Below are 21,698 nucleotides of genomic sequence, written 5' to 3'. Positions count from 1 at the left end.
CGACAGGGGGCGGGGGCGGAGGACACCTCAGGGGGAAAAAAATAAATCAAATGCAACATACATCAAGATTTGTTCTATGACTTTTGTGCATTGTGCTCTTGTATCATTTACCTGGAAATTACAGGAGGATAATGAATTTAGACAGTAATCTATTAAGCACTTTGGGGCAGATGATCAGAAAACATGAAATAATTTAAGATCTTCATTAAGATATTTTTTAACATCCCAGGACACAGTTTGGGCTACTCTCTTGGGTGCAATGGAAGCCTACCCATGAGGGATAAGTACATACAAGGTTTTTAAAAATCTGAATCTGTGTTGTTGCACTTTGTAATTCACTATTTATTTATGTATCTGCTCTTGCCCCTGCAGCTGCTCATAGCTCCATGCTTTATCTTTACACTAGAAAGAAGAAATAAAACCCACAAACCCTTGTCCATCTTGTAAAGTGTAAATATTAGAACACCCTTCCCAACTGAAAGTTAGGGCGCAATCTTATTGAGATAGACAACAGCCTCCAGACGCTGATGCCTATCCCATACAGGGCAGTTGGAGCATGGAGGGAATCCTCTTCTCTGTCCTCCAGCTGCCCTGCATTTTTGGCTAGTGCAATTTCACATGTCTAGCCAGGGACGTCGAAGTGTGTGTGTGTGGGGGGAGCTGCACAGCACGTAGGAAGCTTTGTAAAGAGGCTTCCACGGTCTCCTCCGCTCCCCGCCCCTGGGACTGCCCCCTTTTTGCCCTCTCTGTGCTCCATTCCTGAATACGGAGAAGAGGCCAGCACAGAAAGAACCATGCTGGCGATGAGGGGACTGCGGAAGGGGCAGGGAGTGCGCTTTCTGGGAACCAAGCTCAGACCTCTGGCTCTGAACTTGGTTCCCAGAAACTGAAAAATCCTAATGGCCTCTAGACAGTGTCTAGTGGCATAGGATTGCTCTCTTATTTGACTTTCATCCCCTCACCCCAAAGCCCCCAAAGGTCCACCTCCTCAGCATCTCATGGGAACAAAGTTCTGATGAAGTTGGAGGTTTATGCGTTTCTTCTGCCCTGTGCAGAATTGGCTGATGCAGAGTAAAGGAATACAAGATACACCAGGAGGAGGGGACACCTCAGAAATGTATAAAGGAATGGAGGAGTTTGGTTGGGGCAGACAGTGATAGTGTAAGAATATTTACTCACAAGTGTGTTCCTATTTTCATCAGCGAAATGCTGAGTGGGTATGTACACAATTTAAATATAGCTTTATCTAGCTTCAAAACAGAGATGATATGATAACAGAAATGCAGTTGGAAATAATGCATCAGTTGTGAAAGGTACAAGATAGAAGCAATCACAATGTAAAACCTCCTTCATTATATTTAATTACAACAGGGGTAAGGAACCCACAGCCCACGAGGTCTCACAGAAGGCCCTCCCTGCCTTTCCTCAGGTCTACATTACAACGACATAGCTATGCATTCTGGCTACACTCTGAAGCTGTACAAAAGCTCCCAAATCAGGTATTACTGATAGACAATGAAGCTAGTCCAATTGGCCATTTTGGTCAGTCTTTAAGAATTCTGGGTATTCAATTTTAAAAATTGGTTTTATATAACAGTATACAAATAATAAAAGAGAAAAAAGGAGAAATGATCATACAAAAACACACTGAAAAGATTATAAATATCACATAAGCATTTATTGTTACCCTATTGTTTTTGGACTCTTTTAAACTGAGCCCAACCAGCACCCTGGATACTGGACACAATTAGCTGGCAGACAGAAGGCTGCGAGATGGTTGTCTCACAGGAGGGCTAGTGCAGAGGAGAGCAAGAGGAATGTCACAGTGAGGGTGTTGTGCAGTCTGCAATTCAGCCCAGCACCATTAGCTGCCATCGTCTCATTGATCCATTTGGCATAGAAAGTCAATGATGCATAGACACCAGGTCTGTTGGGTCTGCCACACCCTTCTCCAAAACTCTGAACCCCAGCCTGGGTCCAACGTCCTTCGAGTTTGCAAGCCAAAGGTCCCCCGGAGTCGCCCTGTGGAGATAAATGATGGGAGATAGCACATGTCTGTGGAAAACACTCTGACATCTGATTTGGAATGCTGAGCAGGTGAGGGAAGAACTGGAATAAGGTTTAAATCTTATCTTAGCCACATACTCATAAGGTGGCCTTAGGCAAGCCAACGTTCTCTTAGCCTGTTCAGCCCCAATCTGGGCAGAACACAGACACTCTCTTCAATGCTCTGCTCACTTATGGGCTAGATCCCCTTGCCATGATAGGTCATCAGAAGGGGGTTTGGCAGCCCCTCCCCATATTTAACCCAGTGCAGGGGCTATAGAGCCTTTGCTGGGAACAACGTCTCTATTTGCCCAAAATGCTTTCTTACCTGGGCTTTTCCTAAACACTTGTCTGCCTTGAACTGCTTGGACTTATCACGAAACTTGGACTCTTCTCTGTCTTGAATTAGGGATGCACAGATTGTGTAAAATCTGTTACGTCTGTGTTTCCCAGATTGCCAGGCACCTGTCATTCCACCAGGACCGGATTTTTGTTTGTTTCCAAATTTGCACAAATTCTCAGGTGCAAAAATCCCCCCCAAATGCACATTTTCACGCTTTAGTCTATGGGGGAAATGTACATTTTTGGGTGTTGTTTTATTTTGCATATTTTTCAACCATGAAATTTGTGCAAGTTAGAAAATTGGTCCATAAGTCTGTGGAATCCACCTGACAGGGGAAAAGTTGGTCCACTGTGGAATCAATGGGTTGGATTCATGAAAATCCGAACTCATTTGGTTCCATTGCGGAATTCTAGGGATGGGCGGATTCCCTACCTGTCGTTCCGTGGGGAAATCCGCCAGTGGGGGGAGGTGATCTGTTCCTTCCCCCAGAATCCGTCCAGGCCAGCTCCGCTCCACGTTGATCCTGCGGAGCCAGCCTCCAGCTCTGCATCACTGGCGAATGTCGATATGGCCGGCAGCCATTGCCATGCCGTATCGCTGTAAGTCTCCATCTACAGCTGCATTTAGGTTAATCTACCAGCTTTACGGCTGCAAATGGCACCCGCCATGCCATTTGTGTCCGGAGACTTACAGCTAGGGATGGCGGAGAATTTCTCCACGAATCTTGGGGAGGCCGAATGCCAACGCATTCGGCCCCCCGAAATTGGTGGTGAAATTCTCTGCCCCGCCGCCCCCCCTCAGGATGGGACTTACCTCCCTCGAATGTCCTTCTTGGCGGCGGGTCCCGGTGGCAGTTCGGCGGGGGCGGTGGCCAGTCTTCTGACTGGCTGCCGCCGCTGCCATTACAAGGTCAGCCATGATAGGCTACGTAAATCATTACGTAGCCTATCATGGGTGACTTTGGAAAAAAAAAAAAAGTGTGTACGCAAATGGTGGCGCCCATGGGCGCCGCCATTTGCATTCCTTATTTGGGCCTGGGTAGTCTACATAAAGACTTACGTAGACTATGGCGAAAACAAGGGCAACGCAAATAGCAAATAGCGTTGCCCTTATTTTTGCCGTAGTCTACGTAAATCTTTACATAGACTACCCGGGCCCAAATAAAGAATGCAAATGGCGGCGCCCATGGGTGCCGCCATTTGCGTACGCGCTTTTTTTTTTCCAAAGTCACCCGTGATAGGCTACGTAACGATTTACGTAGTCTATCACGGCTGACTTTGTAAATCTAGCTGTGATAGGCTACGTAAATCGTTACGTAGCCAATCACGGGTGTGTGTGTGTGTTTTTTAAATTCACTTTTTTATTTCGCGGCCGAGGAGACGGGGCGCCTCCCCCCCCCGGCCTGAATTTCGGCCGGGCGAGGCGGGGCGCCTCCCCCCCTGGCCTGAACTTCGGGGGCAGAACCGAAGCACCTCCCTCCCACTGCGAAGCAAGCTGCGGGACCAGGTAAGTGACTTTCGTACATCCCTACTTACAGCAATATGGCACAGCAATGGCTGCTGGCCATATCGACATTTGGCAGTGATGCAGAGCAGGCGGCCAGCTCCGCAGGATCAATGCCAAGACAGATCCGACCCGGACGGATTCTGGGGGGAGGTGGAGGTGAGTGCTCCGTTCCACCATGGACTCCGGGGGGGCTGGATTCTTTAGAATCCGGCCTCATTGGAGTCTGTGGCGGAATTCTCTGCTTTCCCTACCATTTTCTCCGACATCCCTGTCTTGAATTGCCTGGACTGTTCATGAACTTCAGTTTGCCCTGAATCATGTACCCTCATCTTTGATTGCCCAGAATGTTTTTTTTCCACCTGGACTTATCCTGACTTTTGTACTTTTATCTGCCTTGAAATCTGTACTGTAGAGATTCTGACTTGGAATCCAGTGCTGGACTTGATCTTGACTTCTTGATCTCTGAAATGGTATGGATTTTAGTAGGGATGTCAGAGAATTCCACGACAGATCTCGGTGAGGCCAAATGCCAGTGCATTCAGCCCCCCAAAGTCCATGGCGGAACGAAGCCCCTGCCCCCCCAACCCATGAAAAGCGCGTGAAACAGAGCACTTACCTGCTGCTGTCCGTGCTGACTTGCGAATGGCGGCTGCCCTGCGGCTGCCATTCACTTCTCCATCATCATAGCCGTGATAGGCTACGTAAGTATTTATGTAGCCTATCACGGCATGCAACCCCCCCCAAAACTGGGTACGCAAATGGCGGTGGCTATGGCGGCCGCCATTTGCATTCCCTATTTTTCACTGTTTTATCCTACATAAATATTTACATAGGCAATTACGACAAAGAAAAGGGGAACGCAAATAGCGCCCACTACGCTATTTGCGGTTCCCTTTTTTCTGCTTTAATTGCCTACGTAAATATTTACATAGGATAAAACGGCAAAAAATAGGGAACGCAAATGGCGGCCGCCATAGCCGCCACCATTTGTGTACGCGTTTTTTTTTGGCTTGCCGTGATAGGCTACGTAAATACTCATGTAGCCTATCACGGCAGCCAGGAAGGATGCAAATGGCGGCCACTACGGCGTCCGCCATTTGCGTCCGCAGCAGCCCGTCCACGGCTCGAAGTCCGGCTGCAGATGGCCCTGGTTGGCTGCTCCGCGGAGCTGGCCAGGTGGGATTCCAGGGGGGAGGACCGGATCGCCTCCCCCCCGTCAATTCCGGGGGGAAGGATGGAGCACCTCCCCCCCACCGTGAATCACATCCGCGAAAAGGTGACTTTCGTACATCCCTAGATTTTAGCTTTGGAACTTTCTCTTGAACAAAGCAATGTGCCAATAGCGGTTTACTCATGCTGTCTGTTTTATTGGGGTTGTAACGGTTATACGCTATAAAATCTGGAAAGCTTGAACTGTGTAATCTGATATACCACAATAATGAATTCCACTGTAATCAGTGATCTGTGTCAACTTGCCAGAGGGTGACAGAAAGTCGGACCTTCACAGCATCATGCATTTCAATTAACAGCTCTTCTCTTCTCAGGAATGGGAGAAGGCCTTAATTCTGAGAATTCCTTAACAGGAATACATTTCTAAACTCTTGGTTCTTAGGAATAAAAATAGAGTTGTGAAATGGATAAGAGGGCAGGGATTTACGAAGATTTACATAGCCTATCACGAAAAGAGCAGGGACGCAAATGGCTGTGGTGGATGGCTTGCAGTGGATGGCTGTGGACTCAGTGGATGGACCCGGACCCAGCCGACGGCAGGTAGGGTCCGTCCAGGCGAACTTCGCGGGGTGGCGGATGGGGGTTGGTCCGTTCTGCTATGGACTCCAGGGGGCCGGATTCCAGCCTCATTGGAGTCCATGGCGGAATTCTCCGCCATCCGTATCTCCAGTAAACAACTCTTAAAGGTGCAGGAGCTGTGTCCTCGTTTGCATTTGGCCACTCTAGAATTATGCTATTCCAGAGCTTACTCGAACAGCTTCCAGGGTATGCCTGTCCACCACAGGCCATGGTGAATGAAGAACAGGTTATGGAGCATCCTACCCGACAGGAATCCTTTCCACCTTCTGGGTAACCAGCACAGATCATATCAGCCTCAATAGGATCCTTGCCGTTCAAGTGTTTTATGCCAGTATTATAGAGTTTGTTGCAGATTTCTCGGCTTAGGAGTGGCACCTTCAGTTCCTGGAGGGCTAGTGGTTCTGGCAAACTGTCTATAGGAGGGAGAAATGGAATGCAGTCATGGAATGCAGAGTCAATGTCAGGTGCATACAGATTGGGATACCTATTTGTAGCAGTCACTACACTGTGGAAGTTTGCTCGCCATACTTTGAGCCATCCTGCATCCTTCTCCATGTCCAGAACCTGTGTAATTTGGTTGAAGCTGGATTTACACTGAGGCTGATCGCCCAGCCCTTATGTCAGTCACAAAGCTGCAGTCCCTGCTCCTCAGAGAACAACTCTGGACAGTGCTAATTGGCAGCCCTCTGAGACAGTCAAAAAGCTGTATTCCTAAACTGGTGCCAATGAAAGCTTCTGTCCTGGAGTGGATACCATGTGTGGATTTTTATCTCTTCTACTTGATATATATGGGGGCTCTGTTCTGTCACTGGAAACAATTCCAAGAGCTGTGTTCTAGCAAGGCCTGGCTCAAGTCAAACCTTGTGGATACCACCCCCCTGCTCCACTGCCTACCTAGTGGTGGTAATCTCCACTAATTACCTCTGCCACCCCGACTTAACTCCCTAAACTAGCTTCCTTTCCTCTTCAGATTCAGCACAGACAGTTCTCATCCTAAGCTTTACAGCCTTCAATATCCTTGCATCTTCTTTCTTTCTTTCTTTCTTTCTTTCTTTCTTTCTTTCTTTCTTTCTTTCTTTCTTTCCTCTCATATCATGATATATCTCTGCCCATGACTTTTATACCTCCAGTTCCACCAACCTCAGCCATATGATGGCCTCTTGATCCCCCAGACATCTCTGACCTTTCTCCCTGGCTGCCTAGTTTGCACCTGGAATTCCACACCCAAGCACCTTCCCAATGCCACTTCCCTCTCTTCCTTCACATCCCTCCTAAAAAGCCACCTTTTCATGAAGGCTTTGGAGACCACTCATGACAGGGAAGCCATCTTGTGCAGCATCCATGTGGTGGTGCTGTTATGTGCTCCTCCTGGCCTGAATTTATGGTTATGACAGGAAGACAGGAAGATGCCTTCTACCAAGTCACTCCATAGGCCTATCCACCCAAGTGTTGCCTACACCAGAAATGGGGAAACTTTTTCGCCATATTCTAATGTGGTAGGAGTCTCAGGGGCTGCACTGCAACAGTTAGCAGGGCTAAGGGCATAGTGTGATGTCAAGGACAGAAGTAATTCTTACCAGTTTGGACATTTTCCCACCAAGCAATAGCATACAAAACACAGCTCAATTCTAAACAAGTGTATTCAGGAGTAAGTCCCAGAGCAAGAGCTCTCTTGCCTACCAAAGCAACAGCTCAGTTCTGTGCAGAGTTTTTAAAACTTACTTGCTTTTAAATACGCTCGTATCTCTGATCACTGATGGGTGGTCTAACACCAGATGAAGCTTGTGAGCCAGAAGGAGAACCTCTGTGGTGGTGGGTCTCCATCCCTGGCCTACACTAATTGGCAGCTTTGCTAAAGGATTTCAGACAGAATTCTAGCTGGGCCTCAGTCTTCTGCTGAGTGAATTGCCTTTGGGAGACTGACGGCTGGAATACTGAAGATGGGCATCATGTTGACATGATTGTGAAGAGCCTCTCTCTGACATGTGATTTCCCTATCCAAACCACAATGTTTCCAAGTACCCACCACAGGTATTGTCTTGTCATGGATTAATCTTATGCCTCCCCTGCCCCAATCAGCCACTGAGAATGTTGATCACAGTGTGTGAAGACAAGAGTGATGAGTCCTCTCTCCTCAGATTAGGATTATCCTGGGTTTTTCAGAAAAAAATGCCCCCCACACATTCCTGAAGCTACCTGAAGGCTAAGAAGATATTGCCCTGGGCATTATCTGCTCCAACCTCCAGCCCTGAAACAGATTTCCCCCTTCCCTTAACTCCTTCAAATCCAAGTGGGAGAAGAATTTTGGAGCTTGCAAAACTCATCTCCAATACTGGCATATGGGGTCAGCATTGTTGTGACCATAACCAGGGCCCATATGCTAACAGGAGGCCCAATGCCAACCTTGAGAGCATCCTTCACCTGCTGCTCTTTCTCTTTCACTGGTTCTGCCTCTTCATTTCCCTCTTGGAGTAAGTGAAAAGTGAAAGAAGCAAGGAGAAGGAGTGCTAACCTCTGCACACTCTGTTCTCCCTGTGTTGACTCCAGCATGTGCTCCTGCCCTGATTTAATGAGTATGGCTATGTTTAATTGGATTTGCTCTGATCTATTGCTTGTGTTGTCTTTCTCTTTCCCATGCATCTTTTTGTCCCCACATGGCAACCTTGAGACTATAACCCTTGGGGATGGGAGCTTTTTTTATTTCCTTTCCGCTGTAAAGCACCATGGACATGGATGATGTGGAAGTCAGCACATTCTAAATGAACACCACCAAGAAAAATCCTCACCATTTTCTTGACTATTTCCCCATCCAGAGATCCAGCAGGTTACATTTGAAGAGAATTGTACAGAAGAGTCTGGCAGGCAGATGGGGAGGACATACTTGTTGAAATTCACAGGTGATGCCAGTTTAAGTAAAGCAATATCCCCACTGAGATTTTCCTTCTCTGTGTAGTTAGGGTTGGAGATAATCTGTGTCACGTTGATCACTTTGACATGTTTTGTGGGGTTCAAGAGCTGCTGGGCACCTACCACCACTTGGTATAGGTTAGTAGACTTGTTTCTGTGAATACAAGAGGAAAATGGAACAGGAGCTTGCAAAGCTGAGCTTTATGTCTCTGCAAGTTGTGCAAGACTTTGGGCCCTGTTGTCCCGATGGCCAAACTACAATCCATGATAGAAAATCCATCCCTTGGACAGGACAGTTCTATATCTCAATAATGCCAGAAGCTGGCTGCTGCTGTCAGAAACTTTGATGTATTTTATTTCACATCTAAGTCACAGTTGTTCAGTCATTAAGTCGTGTCCAACTCTTCGTGACCCCATGGACCATAGCACTCCAGGCCTTCCTGTCCTCCGCTCTCTCCCGCAGCGTGCTCAAGTTCATATTCATTGCATCGGTGATGCTATCTAGCCATCTCATCCTCTGCCGTCCCCTTCTCCTTTTGCCTTCAGTCTTTCCCAGCATCAAGCAAGCAATTTCAGTCTATTATCTCTATACCTTGGCTAAGGACATTAGGGAGCTTTTGTGTCTACAGGCCAAGCCATTTCCTTGTTCCAAGAGTTGGTTGGGGCCTTGGCAGGACTGTGAGCCAAATCTGTGGGAAAATAACCCAGAGATAGCAGGAAACCATCTGGTTCCATTAGCCTCTGGGGCGAACCATAAAAACTGGCCCACCACCTGATACAGAAAAGGCAAGGCAGCATGTAGTCCAAACCTGATCAGATAACTGAACTATCCATGACAATAAAATCATACTCCACTACCCCTCACCCACACCAATACAGAAAACAAAGTGTCCTGCCTTATGCATTAATAGCCCCTTCTCATTACTACATTTATGGGGCCCACCTTCATGTCCCCCTCCACAGTCTCCAACTCCCCTAACACATGTAGTGGGCTTTAAAATGTTTTCAACTCCAGACCAATTTATTTAAGTGTGTTTAAAATGTGAAACAAACTTAACATGTTCAGGACATTTCCTCATTCAAGGTTGACAAACGGTCTGGTTTTCCTCCCCTAATGTATCATAACGTGAAGGAGAAAAATGTTAATTGTATGCTTCACAACTGAAGTAATACACATGGCCACTTAAATGCTCCCCCCCCCCGTGAGACCCTTAACTCAAGAGCCCAAAATAACCTATCTGCACCCCTGACTTTGCAACTCTGGGAGTCACAGGTCCTAAGTTATTGCAGGTAGGGATGGCGGAGAATTCCGCCACGGATTTCATTGAGCTGAATGCACTGGTATTCGGCCCCCCGAAATCCGTGGCGGAACGGCCTGCCCCCCCACCCCCTCGCGGATTCCCCCTGGGACGAAGCTTACCTGGGGTGGATGTTCCGGACGGTGGCGGCGGCAGCTGGTCTTTCGACCGGCTGCCACGGCCGCCATTTGCATCCTGGTCTTTGCCGTGATAGGCTACGTAAGTATTTACGTAGCCTATCATGGCAAGCCAAGCAAAAAAACAAAAAAACAAAAATGGCGTATGCCATTTGCGTTCCCTATTTTTTGCTGTTTTAGCCTACGTAAATATTTACGTAAGATAAAACGGCGAAAAATAGGGAATGCAAATGGCGGCTGCCATAGCCGCCGCCATTTGCGTATGCTGGGTTTTTTTTTCCTTTTCCCAGCTGTGATAGGCTATGTAAATACTTATGTAGCCTATCATGGCAGCCTGGCTGGATGCAAATGGTGGCCCCTTTGGTGGCTGCCATTTGCATCTGCAGCAGCCCATCCGTGGCCGGAACTCCGGCTACGGACGGCCCAGGCTGGCTGCTCTGTGGAGCCGCTGCGGAGTGGAGCTGGCCGGGCAGGATTCCGGGTGGGAGGACCGGATCGCCTCCCCCCCCGTCGAGGATTCCGGGGGGAGGGATGGAGTGCCTCCCCCCCACCGTGAATCAATTCTGCGAAAAGGTAAGTGACTTTCGTACATCCCTAATTGCAGCAGGTCAGCACTGAAGCTTTGCACCAGCGCCCATCCGTGGTCAAAAGAGGGAACTAAAGGGAATCCAGCCACTGCAAGCATCCTGACAGCAATAGGTCAGAGGGTATCAGGTGACTCTTCCTGACTGTTATAAAAGCTTGCTCACTGGTCTGAGCAACAGTTCATCCTGGCTACAAGCTGCCATTTCTGGGGTGTACACAGATATGGCAGGTCTCAAACTAGGAGCCTCAGGAGTTAGGAACAAACTCCTTATTCACTATGGAAGCATGAATGACAGCCACCCAAAACTGTTCTGTCCAGGAAGTGAAGTAATCAGGAAGAAGCAGCCATCACCACCTCCCTTCTGAACAATGGACTACCCAGGAAACTCTCAGTAATAATTTGGCTCACTCTATGGTAGCAGGAGTCTCAAACACTGGCAGCAGGGCCCAAGTACCTTGCCTTATTTACCACCAGAAAATGGAGCTGGAGCCGTGGATCTGTTGTTGTTGTTGTTGTTGTTGTTGCACTTCAGTGCCACCCATGCAATAGCTAAAGGCTGGAGGCCAATTCCCCCCCCCCCCCCGGTTGGTCATATAAAGCCGCTGATTTGGGCCTGGCTTCTCAGTTTGGACACATGACTGCTCCTTCACATCTCCAACTGCTCTTGGAGTGCTTGCCCACACTGACTGACCAATCAGACAATTGCTTGACCACCCGCTTTCTGGTTCAACTACCAGTTTGCCTCCAGACCAGAAATTCTCTCCTCCCATTTTCCTGCTTCTGTCCACTTGCTTTTTCTTCACTGAAAACTCTACATTGTTCTGCCTGACCCTGCCTGCTGAGACCAAGACACTGGGTAGCTGACTGAGAGGTAGGGCATGCGGTATTAGACCGGCCTTGCAGCTGCCTCTGCAGGGAAACTTTATAATTGCTTCACAGCAACACATACCCAGTACTTACACAAAGAAGCAGTGAGCTGCTGATAACACCCACTGATCACTTATGAGAGAGCCTCCGCAGTGAGTCCCGCCTCCCTGTATAACGGCGACTTGCCAGGGCCATGCCCCCGCAGAAGCCGGTTGGCCCCCAACAATTCGTGGAGAGGTCAGTGCCACCCCGCACACTGTGGAGAAAGGAGTGGAAATAAGAGGATGTATGATGATGATTTGCCATACTTACAAAATCAAACTCTTGCACCATGAGAGGCAGAGCACATCAGGAAACAACATTTCTCAATTTGAATTAGGTTGCAAATATATGTATGCACATTTTGATCAATAATTAATACTGCTGGTGTCAGGATGTATTTAATCTGATAAGTCAGTATTTAACATTTATTGCCTTATTTCTCAGCATAACACGTGACCAAGTCCTGTGCATGTTTACTTGCAGATTGGTCTCTCCTAGGGAAGCTATACACTGTGTTAAAATATGTAGCATGCAGCTGATTCTCTGCTACAGCCTGATGGAATGGCTGCTGGATGACTGTTGGAGAAGTGCAAAGCCTGATGAAGCTGACTTCTTTGCAGGACTGTGCTTGGCCTTTATTTTATTTAAAACATTTGTATCTCGCCCTATATCATTAAGATCTCAGGGTGGCGTACAGATAAAATCAATTTAAGTAGTATAAAACAATTAATAATTTAAACAGCTAAAAACATCTTAAACCATTAAACAAGCTAATACCAATTAAAATCTAAAACAATAGATTTGTTTTAGAACAGCCTTGCTGTTCTTCTCATGATGGAATGTAACAGGCATTATGTCAACCACCCCGCTACAGTCTGCCATGAAAACGCCAGCGAAAGCGGCATCCCTCTAGGAGTCAGCAATGACTCGGTGCTTGCACAGGAGGAACCTTTCCTTTCCTGCCTAGGATTACAGCCAAAATATATACATTAATGTATCACTCAAAGTAAATGCTGCAGCTGAAAAGCTGCAAATTGCTATACTTGAAATTTCAGGTTTAATTCTGAAAACTTAGTTGGGTTTTAAACTAGTGAAATATGATGCTCCATTTTGGCATGAGAGCTCATGGAGAGTCATAGATGGGTGATACATTCCCTGGCTCTCTGCCCTGCCATCCCTTTTTCACAAATGTTCTTTTCACCAGACCTGGAAGCAAAACCTCTGAAAATCTTGGTCTTTCCTGTTTCTATGGTTCAGAGATTAGCATGACCTGACTGGGGCTGGGATGTTTGGTGGCTGTTTGTGGGATATGTGTGGTAGGGGGCCAAGAATATTCTCCGAGGGACATGCTTGGTGAGTGGGTCTTGCTTCACATTTGGTCATGTTTAGAAGTAGGAAGACATTTTTCCACACATAGAACAAAGTATCCAACCAATCAACTAGGGGAGGTGAATGTGCAGGATGCCGCTTTCCCTTTATAGCAAGTGGCCTGGCTCCCTTGCTGAAGGAATTTGGAGTGGTGAACAATATTGCCGTATCTAGTGGAATGTCTCCCCGCTCTGCTCTTTTCTTTCAATATGCTAGAATCCACTTTACCATCTCCAAGGGAAGGAACATGTGCTGTATTAAGGGGGATTCCTTTTAAGGCCAGGGCTTCTATCGTTCCTGGATTTTCAGAGGTTTTGTTTTTCTTCACCTCCCCCACTGCAGAAATGCTTCCAATATACCCAGAATTTCTTACCTTGATTTGGGCTAACAGCACCTGAGGAAATATAAAAGAGAAGATATTTCAAATAAAGGACAGTGTTGATAATTAGGGTTGTATAAGGGGGAAAGACTCCAGTTGCAGTGGAATGGTTTGGACAATAATATACGACTTATTCCCCTTCATGGATCACTGCCTCGTTGTGGCGAAGGGGCTTGCGTAACTCAGTGAAGCCATAAGCTATGCTGTGCCGGGCCACCCAAGACGGACAGGTCATGGTGGAGAGTTCTGACAAAATGTGGTCCACTGGAGAGGGAAATGGCAACCCACTCCAGTATTCCTGCCAAGAAAACCCCATGGAATGTATCACAAGGCTAAAAGAGATGACGCCGGAAGATGAGCCCCTGAGGTCGGAAGGTGTCCAATATACTACTTAGTATTTTATTGTACTACTATACAATATACTGCAGAGGGTATTTCCAAGTCGCGCCAGAAAGAGTGAAGCGGCTGGGCCAAAGCTGAAAGGACACTGTGGATGTGTGTGGTGGTGAAAAGAAAATCCGATGCTATAAAGAACAATATTGTTTAGGAACCTGGAATGTCAGATCAATGAATCAAGGCAAGCTGGAGGTGGTCAAACATGAGATGGCAAGATAGCACATCGACATCTTGGGAATCAGTGAACTAAAATGGACAAGTATGGGTGAATTTAATCCAGGTGACCATTATATCTACTACTGTGGGCAAGAATCCCTTAGAAGAAATGGAGTAGCACTCATAGTCAATAAAAGGGTGGGAAAAGCAGTACTGGGGTACAATCTCAAAAACAATAGAATGATCTCAGTACGAATCCAAGGCAAACCATTCAACATCACAGTAATTCAAGTCTATGCCCCAACCACTGAGGCTGAAGAAGCAGAGGTTGATTGGTTTTATGAAGACCTACAACACCTTCTAGAACTAACACCAAAAAAAGATGTCCTCTTCATCATAGGGGATTGGAATGCTAAAGAAGGAAGTCAAGAAAACACTGGGATAACAGGCAAGCATGGCCTTGGTGTACAAAATGAAGCAGGACAAAGGCTAATAGAGTTTTGCCAAGAGAACACGGTGATCATAGCAAACACTCTTTTCCAACAGCACAAGAGGCGACTACACATGGACATCACCAGATGGTCAATATCGAAATCAGATTGATTATGTCCTTTGCAGCCAAAGATGGAGAAGCTCTATATAGTCAGTAAAAACAAGACCTGGAGCTGACTGTGGCTCAGATCATGAGCTGCTTCTTGCAAAATTTCGGCTTAAATTGAAGAACGTAGGGCAAACCACAAAACCATTCAGGTATGACCTAAATCATATCCCTTATGAATATACAGTGGAGGTGATGAATAGATTGAAGGGATTAGACCTGATAGACAGAGTGCCTGAGGAACTATGGACGGAGGTCCGTAACATTGTTCAGGAGGCAGCAACGAAATCCATCCCAAAGAAAAAGAAATGCAAGAAAGCCAAGTGGCTGTCGGATGAGGCTTTCCAAGCAGCTGAGGAAAGAAGGGAAGCGAAAAGCAAGGGAGAAAGGGGAAGATATATCCAACTGAATGCAGAGTTCCAGAGAACAGCAAGGAGAGACAAGAAGGCCTTCTTAAATGAACAATGCAAAGAAATCGAGGAAAACAACAGAATGGGAAAGACTAGAGATCTCTTCAAGAAAATCGGAGATCTCAAGGGAATGTTTTGTGCAAAGATGGGCATGATAAAGGACAAAAAAGGCAGGGACCTAACAGAAACAGATGAGATTAAGAAGAGGTGGAAAGAATACACAGAAGAACTATACAGGAAAGATCTGAATGTCCCTGATAGCCATGTTAGTGCGGTCACTGAACTTGAGCTGGACATCCTAGAGAGTGAAGTCAAGTGGGCCTTAGGAAGCATTACTAACAACAAAGCTAGCAGAGATGACAGCATTCCAGCTGAGCTATTTAAGATCCTAAAAGATGATGCTGTGAAAGTGCTGCACTCAATATGCCAACAAATTTGGAACACTCAACAGTGGCCACAAGACTGGAAAAGGTCAGTTTACATTCCAATTCCAAAGAAGGGCAATGCCAAAGGGGGTTCAAACTACCGTACAATTGCGCTCAGTTCACATGCCAGCAAGGTGATGCTCAAAATCCTACAAACTAGGCTTCAGCAGTATGTGAACCGAGAACTACCAGAAGTACAAGCTGGGTTTCGAAGAGGCAGAGGAACTAGAGATCAAATCGCCAACATTCGCTGCATCATGGAGAAAGCAAGAGAATTCCAGAAAAAGGTCTATTTCTGCTTCATTGACTACGCTAAAGCCTTTGATTGTGTGGATCACAACAAACTGTGGCAAATTCTTAAAGAGATGGGAATACCAGACCACCTTACCTGTCTCCTGAGAAACCTGTACGAGGGTCAAGAAGCAACAGTAAGAACCAGACATGAAACAACCGATTGGTTCAAAATTGGGAAAGGAGTACGACAAGGCTGCATATTGTTGCCCTCCTTATTTAAGTTATATGCAGAGTACATCATGAGAAACGCCGGCCGGGTTGGATGAATCACAGGTCAGAATTAAGATTGCCGGGGAATTATCAACAACCTCAGATATGCAGATGATACCACCCTAATGGCAGAAAGCGAAGAAGATCTAAAGAGCCTCTTCTGAGGGTGAAAGAGGAGAGTGCAAAAGCTGGTTTGAAACTCAACATTAAAAAAACTAAGATCATGGCATCTGGCCCCATCGCTTCCTGGCATATAGAAGGGGAAGAAATGGAAGCAGTGACAGATTTCATTTTGTTGGGCTCCAAGATCACCGCAGACGGTGACTGTAGCCATGAAATTAAAAGACGCTTGCTCCTTGGGAGGAAAGCTATGGCACACCTAGACAGCATAGTCAGAAGCAGAGACATCACCTTGCCGACAAAGGTCTGTCTAATCAAAGCTATGGTTTTCCCAGTAGTAATGTATGGCTGTGAGAGCTGGACTATAAGGAAGGCTGAGCGCCGAAGAATTGATGCTTTCGAACTGTGGTGCTGGAGAAGACTCTTACGAGTCCCCTGGACTGCAAGGAGGTCAGATCAGTCCATCCTAAAGGAAATCAACCCTGAGTGCTCATTGGAAGGACAGATACTGAAGCTGAAGCTCCAATATTTTGGCCACCTAATGCGAAGAGAAAACTCCCTGGAAAAGACGCTGATGCTGGGAAAGACTGAAGGCAAAAGGAGAAGGGGACGGCAGAGGATGAGATGGCTAGATAGCATCACGGATGCAATGAATATGAACTTGAGCACACTCTGGGAGAGAGCAGAGGACAGGAAGGCCTGGCGTGCTATGGTCCATAGGGTCACAAAGAATCGGACACGACTTAACGACTGAACAACAGCAACAACATCTCAACTTATTAACCTGAGCCATGCATGAGCCTTTTGCTCATCCACACAGCCTCTTTGCCCCTCCCATTGCTATGAGCCGGAATTAAACCAGGGGCTCATCTACACCAGGGGGGTGTCTCCACGAGTGATTTACTGCAAAGTTGCTGTGTTTGGAGGTTGTTTGGGGCACATGACATTGTGGCCATCTTGCAGCCATCAGAGTTCTGAGCTACCTTCACCTTGCCTACCACTAAACTCTGGTGGCCATCCCTGCAAAGTATAAGTGTGCTCCAGGCAGCCCCTAACATTTTTCTTTAAGTAACGCATTAAAGCGAAATAGCACTTTTGTCCAGTAATACCTACACCCCCTATCTCTCTATCTCACTATTGTGCATTTGCCAGCAAGTCCTATAGGCCCTATCTCACTATCTTACAATTATGCGATAGCGAGGTAGGGGAAGGGAAGAAATAAAAACAACATTGGTGGAATTGGGCATAGGTTGGGGAAGCAGATGTCTCCTCAGACGTAACTCCCATTGTGGTCAATGAGGCTTGTTCCCTAAATATTGATGCTGCGTTTCTTTACAATTTGCTTTGTTGCTGTAAGGAAGTAATTAATGCACAGCTTTGAACCTTCACACTATGAGAGCTTCAGGGAAAGGTGCCTCTCTTATTGGTTGAGTGGCCCTTGCCAGTGAGATGATGCTCCCCCCAACCCCCCCACCACACCCAGAAGTATGTTCCTGTGAAGCAAATGTTTACTCATTTGTGCAGCCCTGTGTGGACCAAAGCCAGTTCCTTGAAAAATCCAGGTAAGCCACTATTCCCTTCTTCCATTGTCATGGAGATGCCCCACAGGCTTTTACTCTGGTTTTGCTCTGCCCCCAAGTCAGTCATGTCAGGTGAGGCATGCCTCACCCTTAGCTAATGCAGCATTCCTTGCCCTAAATCTGGGGTTTTTAAAAACTATTTGCAGTGGGTTTTCCAGTCACAGTGTCTTCCATGCAATTTGAGAGTCTATGTCAGCTGGCTTTGCAGAAGGGAAAGCTTTGCATGGGGGGAGGGCTTATGTGTCTACCCAGAAGTAACGCATTGCCTTGGGGATGGGAGTCAGCCCTGCTGCTTTGAAAGGATGCTGTTTTGACCCTGCACTCAATCGCTGACTGCCCCTTTAAATATTCACTGGGCACAGGAGTGGGGAGCTGCTTTGGAAAGATCTGTATTGACCCTGTGCTCAGTCACTGCCTGTCCCTTTAAATATTCAGAGAGTTGGGAGGGGAACATAAGGAGGCTGTATGGACATGCCAAGGTATGCAGAGCCTTACTAATTTTAAAAGCTTCACTGAGAATTGGTGGGGGAGGAGAGAAAGCCTCCTCACTTCTCCACGCCTACCCATTTGATGACGTTCAGTTCTACTCCTTTGACCCATGCAAACGAATTTTTTAAATGTATAAAACCACATTACTGGCTACCCTTTGGGTGGAGCTAGCCCAATTTCATGAAAATCCATATTTAAATGGACTCGCCTCAAAACCCATTTCCATGTAGATTGGCTCCAGGAAGTCTCCAATTAGCCATTGTTTCCTCTTTTGTCCAAACTGGGCAACTATGTTCGTGTTAGAGCATGATTCACCCAGTTCCACCCTGAAAATGTGGTTTCTCTCTATATCAAAACAAAAGCCATTGTGTACTTGTTTCTGTGTAAACAATTTGTATGTATGTATTTTTTGTATACAAATCTTATACAAATAAGATTTGTATGTATGTATGTATGTACGTATTTGTGGTATTTATATACAGCTAAATATAATAAAAATCCTAAGTGGTTCACATATAAATATTAAAATCACATTTAAAAGACAATATTGAAAACAATTCCTTCCAGACATCTGGAACCATGATAGCATCTCCCCACTGCTTTCACTTACTTTGTACCATGGTCAGTTGTAGCAGCCATACAGTGAGCCAGGAGAGCAGAAATGGCATGGCTGCCAGTTCTTTTGTGGTCCTGTTGCAAGTGGCTCAGCTCGTCAGATCCTGAAAACTGCTGTTTTCCTTCAGTCTTAATGTCTTTTGGTATCTGTGCTATAAAATTTTATATCAAAGTTGAGAGGATCGGGCTGGTGGAATCTGGGGAGTGATGCAAACTAGAAACCCCAGTTCCTTGAATCCTCTAGGCTCCAGCAGAAACCCAAATCCTGGCTCTGCCCTACATCATGAGACCTCCCATCTTCCCTGGTTTGAATACTAGTGTTGCCAGACTTTCTGGCAGTGCTCAGATTATCTTAGCAACTATATAACTGTGTGAAATACTACTACTACTACTACTACTACTACTACTACTAATTTATTTATTTATAGCCACATCAGTATGTGTAGCACTTCATAAGCAATAGAAGTCCTTCCCCTAGGACCTCACAATCTAAAATCTGACAAAATAGGGACTTCCTAATAAATTGTGTCAGTTGGAGCATCGACTAGTCCTGTTGCTCTAACCACTTGATAGCATTTCCTTCTCATAACTGAAGGACAATTAATGCTCCTGCCCTTTATATTCCTTCCACTCTATGGCACTAAACTTCTATAGACATTTGACACCCCTTAGACAATCCTCCTGTCCCTCCAAATCAAGTGTTAGTGGCAAAGTAGACATTATTGCATCTCCACATCTCTCTCTCTCCCCCCCTCCCTCCGTCTGTCGGTCCAGCCGTCCGTCCATCTGTCCGTCTATCTATATCCGTATTGTGCCTTTATGTTCTCCCTCCGCAATTAATAGCAGCTGGGTGTGGGGTGGGTAGCATCTGGATCTGAGTACTGGCAATGTAGATGTGTTCAGTCCCCTCCTTCCCCATGCTGTGGCTGCATTAAAAAAAAGAAAATGACATGGGGAGATCCACTCATGTATCTCCGATGTCACATTTAGTTGGGCCCTCCCATGATGCTTCCAAATATACAAATGCCCCTTCCAAGTCTTCGCCCTTCCTACCTGGTTCTCTCTTCACTGATCAGAAAAGCCACTCCATTCTAGTGCTGGCTGTTGGTTCTAGAGGGAAGGTGACAGATGCTTTTATATTTACCCAGATGCAGTGTTTAGATGATGTAGCACTATGTGTCAATCATTCAAAGGAAACAGTTTAGCTTCCTGGTTTGGACAAAGAGGAACTATCTTTTGTTTCTGAAAAAAAAGGTGTGTGTGTGTGGGAACTGTCTGCAAAAAGTATGAGTCAACATGTGCAGAGTGCTCTGTCTGTGAAGGGCCAAATTAAAAACAAAATAACCAAATGAAAGAGTGTCTCTGTGCATAGGCAGTATCTCTCCTCCTTTGAAGGAAAGTACTTTTTAAACATGAGCTCAGGAAATAGGTGAAATTACCAACTGATTATTATACATGAATAAGGGAAATACAATATTATTACTATGTGCAACTTCATACATGTCCATTTTTTAAGGTACTCATGCTAGAAAGCTGTGATGGGTGATTTGATTATATGACATTGCCTTATAGGAAATCAGACCACCACCACCCCTCTGATTGGCAGCAATTCTCCAAAGCCCCAGAGTTTCCCCAGCCTGACTCATGATTACTCTTCTGCCAATTGTTTCTTCACCCCCAGCTTCACAGAGAACCTGGGTTCCCTCTTGGCTCTAATAAGCAGGAAAGCGCACATGTGTGTGTATGCGCGCGCGCGCGCGCGTGTGTGTGTGTGTGTGAGTCAGAGAGAGAGAGAGAGTCCTGCACCAAAAGCAAAGGTTTGGGTGTTGGTATCTCTCTAACAGCTACCACAGTGAAGACAGATACAAATAATCTATAATTTACATGGTTTTTTCAGTTGTCTTTACCTCCATTTGCCCCTTCCTTATATAAGCATCCAACTTCACCTATGGACCAGCTTCAGTTGTATTCATTATCTGTAGAATTTATTTATTTATTTATTTATTTATTTATTAATTATTAAATTTATTAATCACCCATCTGGCTGGTCACCCAGAATGGGTTGGCCAAACAAATATGGTTCAGAGTGTGGCTGGTAACCATGCACACTGAGTTGTCCAGCATTATAATAATTCGATACTTGCCATTCAGCGGGTCCTTCAATGTTCACCGTGCTACAGGTGGGCATACACCACTCATACCCATTACAACAGTATGTATCAGGTGTATCAGGGCCACACATGGCAGTGCATGCCCCATCCCCTTTCTTTTTGTGCCAAGTACCTTGCAAGATTGTAAGCCTGGCAAGAATCTTACTTATTGCATGATCAGCCTATTTCATTAATTAGTGTAGATATTAAAATATTACCTGCAATTCTGGCCGATATATTGCAAAAAATTATCTCCACATTGGTTTGAGCAGAACAGGTGGGATTTATTAAACATAGACAGGGGGCTGATAACCTTAGATTAGGCATTGATCTGGTAGCTTTAGGGCGCAATCCTATGGCTGCTAGACAGTGTCTAGATTAGTGATGTTAGAGAAATCCGCTGCAGATTCAAATGAGGCCAGATTCCAAAGAATCCAGCCTCTGGAATCCCTGGCGGAATGGCTGCACTTACCTCCGTGTCCGGAGGATTGTCTGCAGAATGACATTCGGCTGCTTCCTTAACCGAAGCCGTTCTCCTCCGCGCCGATCACCTATTGTCTATGGACACATAGACTTATACGCAAGATTCATGGCTCTATTTTGCTTATAAGTCTATGGGCACATCCTGCCGATCACCATTTTTTTTAAAATGGCGATCGGTGGGGAGGAGAACAGCTCCAGGTAAGCGGCCCTCAAGCTGGGCAGCTTTGCGGAATCCTCGCGGAGCGGAGCCACTCCAGAGGATTTGGGGGGGAGGAAGGAACAGATCGCCTCCCCCCCCAGGGAGTTTCCCCACTGGAACAGATGGTGGGGAATCTGTACATCCCTAGTCTAGGTGGCCATCGGATTTTTTGTTTTCTGGGAACCGAGCTCAGAGCCAGGGCTCCGAGCTCGGTTCCCAGAAACCCAACTCCCTGCCCCCTCCCCCACAACCTCATAGGCAGCGTGATTTGTCCCTGGCTCTGCA

General features: G+C 46.2%; 1 protein-coding gene across 2 annotated transcripts; it reads right to left on the bottom strand.

Moving 5' to 3' along the window:
* Nucleotides 1-1,224: 1,224 nt before the first annotated feature.
* LOC146341918 (serine protease 27-like) lies at nucleotides 1,225-19,693 on the bottom strand. 2 transcript variants are annotated; one of them, XM_084805249.1, is made up of 7 exons: nucleotides 19,635-19,693; nucleotides 18,577-19,507; nucleotides 13,283-13,303; nucleotides 11,593-11,755; nucleotides 8,491-8,765; nucleotides 5,948-6,117; nucleotides 1,225-2,022 (listed from the first exon to the last, which is right to left on the bottom strand). In XM_084805249.1, exons 2-7 carry the CDS (start codon nucleotides 18,632-18,634, stop codon nucleotides 1,783-1,785), a joined length of 927 nt encoding a protein of 308 aa, XP_084661375.1. In that variant the 5' UTR covers nucleotides 18,635-19,507; nucleotides 19,635-19,693; the 3' UTR covers nucleotides 1,225-1,782. The 2 variants fall into 2 exon arrangements, with proteins under 2 accessions (XP_084661375.1, XP_084661374.1); XM_084805248.1 differs by having other exon boundaries at nucleotides 18,577-18,733.
* Between the last annotated feature and the right edge of the window lie 2,005 nt (nucleotides 19,694-21,698).

Source organism: Heloderma suspectum, chromosome 6 (genome assembly GCF_057233095.1).
Source record: "Heloderma suspectum isolate Gila_16-S chromosome 6, 16-S_ref, whole genome shotgun sequence".
NCBI lineage: Eukaryota > Metazoa > Chordata > Lepidosauria > Squamata > Helodermatidae > Heloderma > Heloderma suspectum.
Note: the sequence above shows the minus strand (reverse complement) of the source record. Positions and strands in the feature narration are given on the sequence as shown.